Source organism: Mytilus edulis, chromosome 1 (genome assembly GCF_963676685.1).
Source record: "Mytilus edulis chromosome 1, xbMytEdul2.2, whole genome shotgun sequence".
Classification (NCBI taxonomy): Eukaryota; Metazoa; Mollusca; class Bivalvia; order Mytilida; family Mytilidae; genus Mytilus; species Mytilus edulis.
In genome coordinates this window covers 41,365,988-41,378,189 of record NC_092344.1, presented here as the reverse complement: position 1 = coordinate 41,378,189, position 12,202 = coordinate 41,365,988, and the positions used below count along the sequence as shown (strand labels likewise).

The 12,202-nt window shown below is 30.7% G+C and overlaps 1 protein-coding gene across 1 annotated transcript in view; it reads left to right on the top strand.

Moving 5' to 3' along the window:
• The window catches only part of LOC139482706 (E3 ubiquitin-protein ligase RNF213-like), a 419,318-nt gene that overhangs the window by 365,777 nt on the left and 41,339 nt on the right, over positions 1 to 12,202 (top strand). Inside the window, exons 63-67 of the mRNA XM_071266774.1 lie at positions 2,448 to 2,501; positions 3,914 to 4,111; positions 7,521 to 7,617; positions 7,840 to 7,874; positions 8,834 to 8,931. Of these exons, the coding sequence (XP_071122875.1) occupies positions 2,448 to 2,501; positions 3,914 to 4,111; positions 7,521 to 7,617; positions 7,840 to 7,874; positions 8,834 to 8,931 (482 nt within the window). The remainder of the gene's footprint in view (positions 1 to 2,447; positions 2,502 to 3,913; positions 4,112 to 7,520; positions 7,618 to 7,839; positions 7,875 to 8,833; positions 8,932 to 12,202) is intronic.

Genomic DNA, 12,202 nt, shown 5'->3' with positions numbered 1-12,202 from the left:
CAAAATAGTTATTTTAAATCCTAGAATAAAATTTTATATCAGTATACTCATCAATTTGACTTATTATGATGACTCAGCACTTTTCCCAACACAGTATTGTTCTCGGTGAAAAAATTCTATTCTTGGTTACAAAAATCAAATGCATTGATCAAAAACTTCAAAATAGTATAATATAACTGAAGTCTGATTGATTTTGATTTCCCTTGCTTTCTTCAGTATATGGAAAACGGTACAATTTATTCTGCCATAGGCCACAATACTAATATTTTCTAAATTGAACACCTTTTATAATAGTAGAAGATATAAGCAAGCAAAATCGAGAGAATTGTGCAAATGATGATACAAGCATGAAAATTAGCACGAAGCATCATTATTATATACCTTTTAAGATAAAACTGCTGCCCATAAAAAAAAATAGTTTTTTAAAATGGCCACGGCCTTTTAAAAATGGCTGTTTTTTTCCAGTTCGAAAATACTTATTTTTCTGGAAAACTTTTTCTTTGACCTTCTTTTAGTATAACATATTATCAGGTGTAATGGCTACATTCCTTACATGTGACTGTATATACTAGAAATAAATATTTGACTTTTCAGGGTTTGCGCATGCGCGAAAATATAACAAAATTCACACATAAACATTTAAACTATTTATTATATTAAACTTAGTGCTTTGGGGATTTTCATGATGTTATGAATTGATTTGATAACATTTTAAGGTTTGGATCAATTTTACGCATGCGTAAACTATTTAAAGACATCAAAAGCGATTTGCACGCACTACCAGGACACACCGTATGTAAATCGTAGTTCATCTCACAGACCAGAATTTGGATTTCGTAAACATATCTATGTTCTCATTTCATTCCTATAAAAATCTAGACTCTAGAGTATCTTCTAAAATGCCACTTTTAAGAAACACACCCATTCAGTTGCAATGATTAGGCATTCAATGGATAAGGTGAAAAAATTGGATAACTTTCTAAATCCCGGACAAACATCAATTAGAGCTGCGGATCAACCACTATTGACTAAGAAAATTCAGTGGGAATGGCCAGATGTGTAAGGAGAAGATAAGTTCATCGTCATGTTTGGCTTGTTTTAAATTGGTGATATATTGCGTGATAGTAGATGGACATGTGCCCTCACTAAAGCCGATATTGCTTCACCTAGAAAGGCATAGTCTTTTAATGTAACCAAACTATGTAACAAAGTTGGTGATATCTGTTGTTACTGAGAAGAAAATAGAAAAAAATTGACATTTTCCACGTTTTTGCCGCCATTTTTTAACCGGAAGTCACTTTTTAGACATTTATGTATTGTTTCATCGTACTGTACATGTTGTAGTAACTGTAATTTACGTTTCGTCATAACTTACATTAGATTATACCTATTATAAATCAGCTATCAAAGGATTCACGAAATGTAGCCAATTAGATATGACGCCATTTGCAAAATGAGCGGTGGCCATCTGGAAAAAATGAAAAATTTTGATGGCCAGCAGCTGAATTTTTTATAAGTATTGTTTAGTCAACCCTTATACCAAATTTTATATTTGTATCACGATTTGCACAATTATTTCCATAATATAACCCACTATGATAAAAACCTGGATAAAGCAGTTATGTGTGGTGTTAGAACTTTATTATTCTGTTTTAAAAATTGAAGCCAAATAGTATCATGAGCAGCTCCCAACGGAGCTTGTTTATTTTATCAATTCCCACCGTCATTTTTCACCAAATGTTTGAAGTCTTTTCGAAGAATTCTTTAGAAAATATTTCAGTAGGTTTAATATGAATTGTTAAAACAAATTACACACTGCAGTTATTTACAGATGAATAAAGAAATATATATTGTACCCTTACATCCAACCACAGCACTCCTCAGTTGACTTCCTTCACCTGCCTTGGGTTCACAAAAGGCCCACATAATTAATAGTACTATTTTCCATATGCCGGACGATAGAAAAACATATTAAACCACAAACCAAACTGCGAAAAGGCTACTATAACCCGATTTCATTTTTTACTATCAACATCTATCAGTAAGTTAACAATGATATATTAAGGATTACTGCTTGAGTAAAGTTTATATTTAGAGTTAAAATTGAAAAATGAAAAAACAATGTATTAATGATAAATAATGTAGTAATGATAAATAATGTTTTAATGACAAATAATATATATAAATGTATAATAACTAATTTATAAATATACACCTCAAGAATCTCTGGTCTTTATGTGGTTGTTTACAAGGATGTCCACTGAAATAGCTGTACCAGCGAAGAAATCTGTGAACACCATGTGCTGACAAATCAGGTTGAATGCACTAATTTTGTATTAAAACTTTTTTTGCAAAACATAGGTTGAAACGGGATATATACATTTCAAATTTCAATTTGTATTGTTGCGGAGCTAAAAAAATAATATCTATATTATATTTATTTGCAGGGACTAAATTTACTCAAGGAAACAGTATTGCAGAGCACAACATTCAAAAACATGGTAGGACATTTGTGCAAAAATTTATTTTTGTGTATATCAAGTTGAGACACAGAATTGTGTCTATACATTGATGATCATTTGAAAAATAAATATATTAGGATTTTGTTCCTTTTGACATGTTCTTTCTTTCATTGCATATTGCATTTAGATCCTTTAACTGTGCTTAGAAAATCGTTAAACTGTATGTTTAGCTTTTACGGCAGATATTAAATTCTTTGTAATATGATTTGCAATATGAAGTATTTAATCCGTCATTACCATCGATAAGATTGACTTGCGAAAAAATGAAATAACAAAACAACTGAACTCTAGGGAAAATTCCATACAGAAATCCATATATCAAGTGACAAAATCAAAACTGAAACACGTCAAAACCTTTCAACCAATTCTTTCAAGTTTAGATCTAAGCTACTGAGGACAAAGTTGAGGTCAAATTCGATATCAAAGTTTTCCACTCTTGTCGTACAGGAATTATAGTCCCTGATTAATTAGGTAATGAAACTTTATGTCGTTTTAGTGAAAAGATGTATAAACAAGTCAACAAATTATTTTTTGATTTTAAAATTCAAATAAAATAACAATTTCAGGTCAAGATCGATGTTTAAAATTTCCAGATGCATTTTCAGTATCTTGTATACTGTCCAAATCGTTTTCAGTTATTGGTTATTAATCATTCTTTCCTCCGAAACTATGATCTAAACTCATCTAATGTTTTTGTAGGATATCGTTTGCATATGAATGAATTTTTAAAAGTATTAAATCTGATATTTGTGGAATATTTGTGATAAACGGTTAATATTGTAATGGAATTGTCATATTGTTCAATCATAATCACTAACATGACTAATATATACTAATGCAGGATATACCAACAATTTAATTTAATTCACCATTATCGTTTAAGATCAAGAACAATAACGTTCAAATGTCAAGATCTACCTATTGTCGTTTTTTATACAACTGTAGAATAACTTTTTTTAGGATTCATTGCCCTTATACAATAATTTTAACATAAAGTGTTTTTAAATATTTGCTTATATCGTTAAAACACAATTATTAATAAAATGCAATTCTTAATAACAAAAATGATCACAAGAACAAGATCTACAAACATTCAAATTATCGCAATTGTAAATCAATTTCATACAGGAGGGTTGTCTTAAAAGACAAATGTGACAAATGTTTATGATGGTTGAGGGATTACATAGAGATTTCTTTAGCGTCAGAAATAATCATCAGGATACCTGCTCCTCGAAACCACTAGTTGATTATCACTACTCTGAACTTCATTACTGTCCACATAGCATTGACAGACTTTTGATAGTATCGTATCCACTTAGAACTTGTTCTCGACATCTTTGTAGCATGTCTAGTAATTTCAAGTTTTGTAGCATGACATTGTTTTATTTTAGGATGAATTACCAAGTTTAGTAATGACAAATAAGCTATGGAAAGACCCAAAATTCAATATTTACAGTGAAATGAATTTGACAAAACAAAATATCAGTTGCTTATTAACACATTACATGGTTTTGATGATTGAAATCCCAGGAAAGACTACCCTCGTTACTCCACTTAAGAATATTGCAATGCTTCCAGAAAAGATGGTGGTAAGTTTGTCATTTCCAAATAAGTTGTGAGGGACACATTTATTTGAACTTTAATAATTGAAAACATTGTTAAGGCAACAACCATGAGAAAAAATAAATTGATTTTTTTGGCATTTCATAATTATTTACGAACTACTATATCGCTTATCTGTTTACAATAGATTAGAGCCAGCAACCCAAATAAAAGATCCTAGAACGATGTATTTCTAAACGTCAAATATTTGAAATAAATCTAATTATGTATTGTATTGCTGTGTGTATTATTTGTGGAGCCAGTGTTAATTTTCAAGAAAACTCTCTTGAATTTGGTCAAATATTGCAACAAAAAAAGAAATGCACTTATAACATTGTTGTCACAAATACATCACTTATAATGTAATTTGTCATCAAATGCAACAATAGCGGGATATAAATAGGTCTTCATCAGTTTCTTACAGCTTGCACGCAGTTACCATTTTGCAGAATTTATGGGCCATAAAGGCATGTTTTAGCATACTTACTCCTTTATCGTTTTGAATTAAAAAGAAGGTTTTTTTCCTCATTACAAAGTTAACAATATGATATCACTCCTAATATAAGAATCAGCCGGGGGGTTTTTTGCAATAATTTTAAGGGTAATGTTTATTTTTGGTTACAAATTCAATTTGTTTTCACAATTTATAACTGCAAGTTGTAAATTTAATTCAATGTACAAAGTTGTTGTAGTAAGTTTAACACAACAATTCAGTTATTAATTTATGAATCATGTTTTTTTCGCTTGTGCATTTTCATACCCCGCTTTAAAAAGTGGAGGTATATTGTATTAACTCTGTTTTTCAGTCTGTCCACCCATCCGTCAGTTTGTCTGTAGGTCGCATGAATATATTTCGTCTCATCTTTCTCGGGAACTACATTACAATGATTTCTAAAATTTGATTTCAGGGTGTATACGAATCAGCTATACCGTGTTTGCATTTTCAGTTTCATCAATTAACAACTTTTATCTGGGTATTTTTTAACTATGAGCTTGAATGTCCCTGTGATATCTTTTGCCCCTCTCTTAGATATTAGATATGGGACATCGTAATTCATTTCTTCGAAAACTTAGATACTGTCTTTGTCAATTGAACAGCGGTCTGTCAAGAAAAACATTTATCAATATATGACCTCCTTTTTTTTGGGTCGTTGTCCTTTTGATTTATACCTAAAATGTTATTTTAGAAAATGATCAAAAAGTTTAATGCACTTGAATTGTAATCCTATCGTTGCAAAATTTGCAAATTTGTAAAAAAAATATAGCATTCGACACGTAACACTGCTTTGTGTTTTGAGTTTATGAGAATTTATAAAAAAAAAGTTCAAAAAAATATATTCTAATCAAATGTTATTTTTAATTTCAAGTAGAAAATAGATATGATTACAAATCTTATAACCTGTGTGAGTGAAAAAAGAAATTTGGAAGTTTCCTCTTCCACTTTGAAATTTTGTATAACAATGCCTTCAACTCAAACAAATATATGTAGTTCTGAATAAAATTTGGATTTTTTGGGGAATATGTTAATCTTTGACACAATATATACGTCATTTTCAATTTTCCAAAATCGCCTTGGTGGCATTTAAGTAGCGTTTGGTTTTGAATCAGATGGATTACTGAAATTTGCCCCGACACATTCAAACCCCTGACCTCTACCCTTTAAAAATGATAAAAGGGTGCAGAAGCTAGACAGGAATTATGATATTGATGTCCCAGGCACAACTGGTTTGTATTACAATCACATCTATGTATTTCATATTTGTTTCCAACGGACAATGTTCAGATCAGTGTTAGCGTAGCTTTTCAATAACTGGTGGTTTCAAAACAAAACAAACCGGGTCCCATACTGAAACAAAACAGGGTCCTTGTACAGAAAACCGCATTGACAAAATCGGGTCCCTCCATTTTGACATGACCCATTTCTTTTGCTCCATGCACATACATACAAATATTGAGATGCTCATTAAGACTTGTCTGACAATCTTCGTGTTAATATCTTTCTTTTCGTACCTTTCTAACCTTACAATATGTACAACAAAAAAGAAAAAGAAATAAATCGAAGCAAGACTTAGGTTCACTCAATTAACCATTTTGATGTGTATTTTTTCTTATAAAAAAATATATCATATCTCACAATCGAAAATAGTTAAAGTGTATTATATTCTTCAATATCATTAAAACAACCAAAAAGGAGAATAGCAGAAATTCTTCATTTTCTTAGTTTGTTGATGGGCCGTCACCGTACCGGATTTAAGTCCATTAATTTTTTGCTGGGGTAGTTAACACACAGTATCTTTTCTCAACAAATGATAATGCATGTACTGTACATAAACATTATTTTTTTTATATTTCTTGGTTCATTTCTAATAGAATTAAAGAATATTTAACATGGAAAAACATTTCCATTGAAGTAATAGTAGAAACTGTACTTTAAGGTCCATGTATATGTGTATCCATTTTTTTTTTAATTTGAGATATAACACATAAAATGAAAATCGAAAGTGTTCTAAAAAAAAAAAAAAATGCAAAACACAATTGTTTTAATTTTTTTTTTTTTTTTCACTTAACAAAAACAAAACACGACATTTGAATTCAATTTCTGTATTAAGTTCTAATTATTTTTCAGAAAAAATGTAAAGTGGTTTCATTAATTTGAGTATGAAACCGATTTTATAAAGACATGGCATTTTTTTTAATTAATATTGATTCACTCTAAGGGTCTTGTATCGGAAATACGCACATTTATTCTAAAACCTGTGGTTGGTATTACACGGGTTATGTTCTTGTTGTATATTTTATGATTGTATCATTCTTAACCTCTAACGGCCGGGATTTTGCTTAACTTTCATATCATGAAGACAAAATCTTTCAATCAGTTTAATTTAGATATAGAGCTAGAATGTCAGTCACTGCTAGTAGTCCTTTGTTTCATATCATTGTCATTTTGCTTAGTTTCTTCTGTGATCTGTTCTAACAACGGACTCGGACGGCATTCAAATTAGTTAAGCTGTGCGTATTGCGGTGTATTTGTTTATTCTACATTGGCTACAGGTATACAGGGAGGGTTGTGATCTCACAAAACGTGTTTAATCCCGCCGCATTGTTGTGTCTGTCCAAAGTCAGGAACCTCTGGTCTTGCTTGTCTTTAATATTTTGTTTTTTTATTATTTTCATTTGTCTATATGTTTCGAAGTTGAGTCTGATTTCCATTTTCATAGAACTCGTATACATTATTGTGCATGTATGGGCCAGCGGAAACCCTCTACTTGGTGCTGAATATTCTGGTTGCGTTGAAAACTCATTGGTTGCCATGGGCTTTTTCTGCTCATTGGTCGGGTTGTCGTCACTTTGACACATTCCCTGTTTCCTTTCTCAATTATATTATAATATTTTTAGAAAGCATATTATCCTACCATGCCTCAAGAAGAAGCTTGGTATGTAAGACGTGTTCTGTTGGAAGCAGGGAAAAAAAATGATAACGCTGTGCTTTACAGTAAGTTTGTTTTCAATTTAGTACTTGTTTGATTCCTTTCCCTTATTACCATTCATAATGTTTACATTTTGTGTATCATTTTAATTTGATTAAATGTAATTACCAATAATAAATATAGTAATATTGTGACAATGATGATATTAATTATTTAAAATTTAAGCATTCAGTATCCGAGGCATATCTATGATAAATCTATGAAATTATCGTATCTTTTTGTTACAGAATGTCCAAATGGTCATCTATACATAATTGGAGATGTAAGTTCAATATAGTTGTTACTATTAATATTAGTTCTGTTTAAGCTTTACTCATCTCATCTGGTTTAAAATTCCATCTGTAACATTTAAAAAAATATATAGTATGTTTAAAACTAGATTGAGTAATAGGTCAATTTATCTGGACTTTTATAGTTTGATTTTATCACCTTTGATGAACCAGATGTAGACGACGGATATGTCTAGTATAGCTAATCATACGTCTGGTACATTTGTTCCGGTAGCTTTAATGTGTTTTGTATCATAGACCAGGTGTAAAATAGTTAACATTTTTTGTATTCAATGATATATTAAGAGATTCTTTAACAATTGTTTTTAGATTTATAACATAGAAAATAAAAATTATTGAAAAAGACTCATTTTGATTTTTCTTTTCAAAATTAACAGAGCTTAGCAATTTAATTTAAATTTTCACATTGTAAACACTAACTTGTGTATGCTTGGATCGATTGACATTAACCTTGCACTGAATTTGAGATCCATGAAAGTGAGCTTTCGTTTTGCTTTTAACACAAAATTATTCTGGTATGTCGTTTTAGAATATGGGGACATAAACAGTAGAATTAATTTTGTTAATATATCCAATGGCATGAACTAGCTCGAGGATATTGACTTTGACTACAACTTTTTGGTTTGGATTTGTAACTTCTTTTTTTTTCATTTACTTTTCCCAACCTTGCATTGTCAAATTCAATGAGATTTGATGTCCTTCAGCATTTTTCGTTTCTTTTTTAACAGACTTTCTGACAGCTGATTTAATGAGTCTTACACAATTAATTGATTTTTTTACTAATACCAGTAGGTAACTATATATATATATGTATTCTTTTCAGAATATAAAAATGCTAAAAACATATTTTTGTTTAACGATACAGATTTATATATAAAAAAAAAACAAATGACACTATTGACCTTTAATAAGAATGACATGCGTGTTTTAGTGTGGAAAGCCATATTATGAAGCTAAGTGTCACACATGTGGAGCACTGATTGGTGGCCAATTTCACAAAGCTTCTGATGGAAATGTAAAGTATGAAGGGTAATTATTTTGATTAAATATTTAGAACAATATTGTCAAACTCAATGATTTTGAGAAACTGCTACTCAGATTTTTTTTTATTATTATACCCCCGCTTTGACTGTTTTACCTCTGTCTGTCCTTCCGTCAGTCCGTCAGTCCGTCAGTCCGTCCGTCCCATAAATATTTTTCGTCACATTTTTCTCAGGAACTACACTACAAGGATTTCTGAAATTTGGTTTCAGGCTTGATATAAGTCATCTATACCGTGTGATGCGTTTTCAGATTCATCACTCGACAACTTCCTGTTTACCTAACACTTGTATCATTTTTACACCTGATAGCCAAGGTGAAAATTTTTCGTCACATTTTTCTCAGGAACTACACTACCAGGATTTCTGAAATTTGGTTTCAGGCTTGATATAAGTCAGTTATACCGTGTGATGCGTTTTCACATTCATCACTCGAAAACTTCCTGTTTACCGAACACTTGTATCATTTTTACACCTGATAGCCAAGGTGAAAATTTTTCGTCACATTTTTCTCAGGAACTAAGCTACCAGGATTTCTGAAATTTGGTTTCAGGCTTGATATAAGTTAGTTTTACCGTGTGTTGCGTTTTCAGATTCATCACTTGACAAATTCCTGTTTACCGAAATCTTGTATCATTTTTACACCCGATAGCTAAGTTGAAAATTTTTCGTCCCATTTTTCTCAGGAACTACACTACCAGGATTTCTAAAATTTGGTTTCAGGCTTGATATAAGTCCGCTATACCGTGTGATGCGTTTTCAGATTCATCCCTCAACAACTTCCTGTTTACCGAACACTTGTATGATTTTACACATGATAGCCAAGTTTTTCTCAGGAACTACAAAACAAGGATTTCTGAAATTTGGTTTAAGGGTTAATATAAGTCAGCTATACCGTGTGATGCGTTTTCAGATTCATCACTCGACAACTTCCTGTTTACCGAACACTTGTATCATTTTTACACCTGATAGTCAAGTTGAAAATTTTCGTCACATTTATCTCAGGAACTACAATACAAGGATTTCTGAAATTTGGTTTACGGGTTAATATTAGTCAGCTATACCGTGTGATGCGTTTTCAGATTCATCACTCAACAACTTCCTGTTTACCGAACACTTGCATATTTTTACACTATTAATATTATCCACTTGCGGCGGAAATAAGAATAAGTGGAAAGATACTGTGAAGACGAATCAGGCCTCATAATGAGCTTAAATGGATTTATATTAAAAAAAATATAAGCAGGTTACCCTTTTGTTAACTTCATTGCCTCGCTGCAGGCCTCAGAACACAATTATTTTTCCCCTTGGCTACAATGCATTTTTTATTTAAAGTCAAAGTGAATTAAAAAATTTGCACCGCCACAAACATGAAATAAATTTAACTGCTTATAGACCATTATTATTCTAATAAAATATGCTTGTACCAGGACAATCCATCAGTGCTTTTTCTTTTGAGGGCCCTATTAGCATGCCAATGGTAGGATTTGAATCTTGAATAAATGACGAAGGCTAATTTCTACCATACTTTCATTTTGGCCAAATCACTACTTTCACTTTCAACAATAATTTTTTGTTTCCACATGTTTTACTTATTTCAATATATATGCAACTGATAGGACCACTTAAATAGTAAACATTTCAAAGAAGATAGTAGACAGATTACTTGGGAAGAAATACCCTATATAATAATTGGGAACTATATTCCTAGACCACGAACAAAGGGAATTAATTGTGATCTGAGGCCTATTAGGCATCATAACACAATTATTCTTCCCCTTGGCTACAATGCATTTTTTAGTTAAAGTCAAAGTGAATTAAAAAATTTCAACGCCACAAACATGAAATAAATGTAACTGCTTATAGAAAATTATTATTCTAATAAAATATACTTGTCCCAGGACAATCCATCAGTGCTTTTTTCTTTTGAGGACCCTATTAGCATGCCAATGGTAGGATTTGAATCTTGAATAAATGACGAAGGCTAATTTCTACCCTACTTTCATTTTGGCCAAATCACTACTTTCACTTTCAACAATAATTTTTTTCCACATGTTTTACTTATTTCAATATATATGCAACTGATAGGACCACTTAAGTACTGGTCTTTGTAAGAATCATGCAGGTTCCAGTTGATAGGCGATTCATGACCCCTCTTCAAATGTCTTTATATTTTGATTATGAAGAAGGTAAGGTATGAAAACATTTTTTATGTATTATTTTTTTTCTTTTGAACCTTGGTTGCCATGGAAACCATCCTTACAAAATTTTGCCTAAATACGTAAATAAGTAGCCTTTGCAAAATGAAATATAAGGGATTTTAAAGAACCATAGAAATAAAGTTAATCAATACAAACAATATGTATATTTACAGTATTGACAAACAAAACCCCAAACTATACAAAAACGTTAAAATTTTGAATTTACTAAATAGTTTGTTTCCATAGCAACCATTTAAAAATGTGTTAAAATTGGAAAATGAAATTTTTTAAAAACTCTTAAATTTTAAATCTGTTTATCTCCCAAGACCAACAATACTATGACATGTCATTGACAAATTTTGAAAGACCGCATTCTCTATATTAATAAAATAAAAAGAAAGTCGTGTGTTTTTTTTTTCTTTAAAAAAATAATTTTGTCAAAAATTGTCAATTTTCACCAAAATTCAGATTACCTAACAGACGAATACTGAAACATTTTGAACTTAAAAAGCTAAATCATTCAATTTATACGTGCATTTCTGACACAAATTTGGTAATAAATAAATGAAAATATATGATTGATATAGATATTTTGGTAGAGAAGGAAAAATTTTCTCTCTGGGCATGGTGCCCCCCCCTTTTTTTGAAAAAAAAAATCATTTGTTTCAAAATTCAAAAAAATATTAAAAATTTAAAAGATGGAATTTAATTGTGAACATTTTGAGCATTAAAACATGAAATTTCTTCAGAAGGTAAGGGCAACAATAGAACCCCTACACCATTTTTATATATTAAGATTTTTTTTTAGAAATTGGGAATGCGTCAAAGAGACAACAAACCAAACAAACAACAGAAAATAGCCGAAAAGCTGATGACTGAATGAAGGATAGCTGCGTCCCTTAATACACTTGTTTTGTGCAAATTGAAATTAAAAACCTTTAGATGCTATTTCATGGCCTGAATCGATCACCTGTAATTTTTTGGTTAAATATTGCATCAATGATTATCTGTGCTTTTTAATATATATCAAAGAGTGGCTTAAAAATTCCATTTAAATGT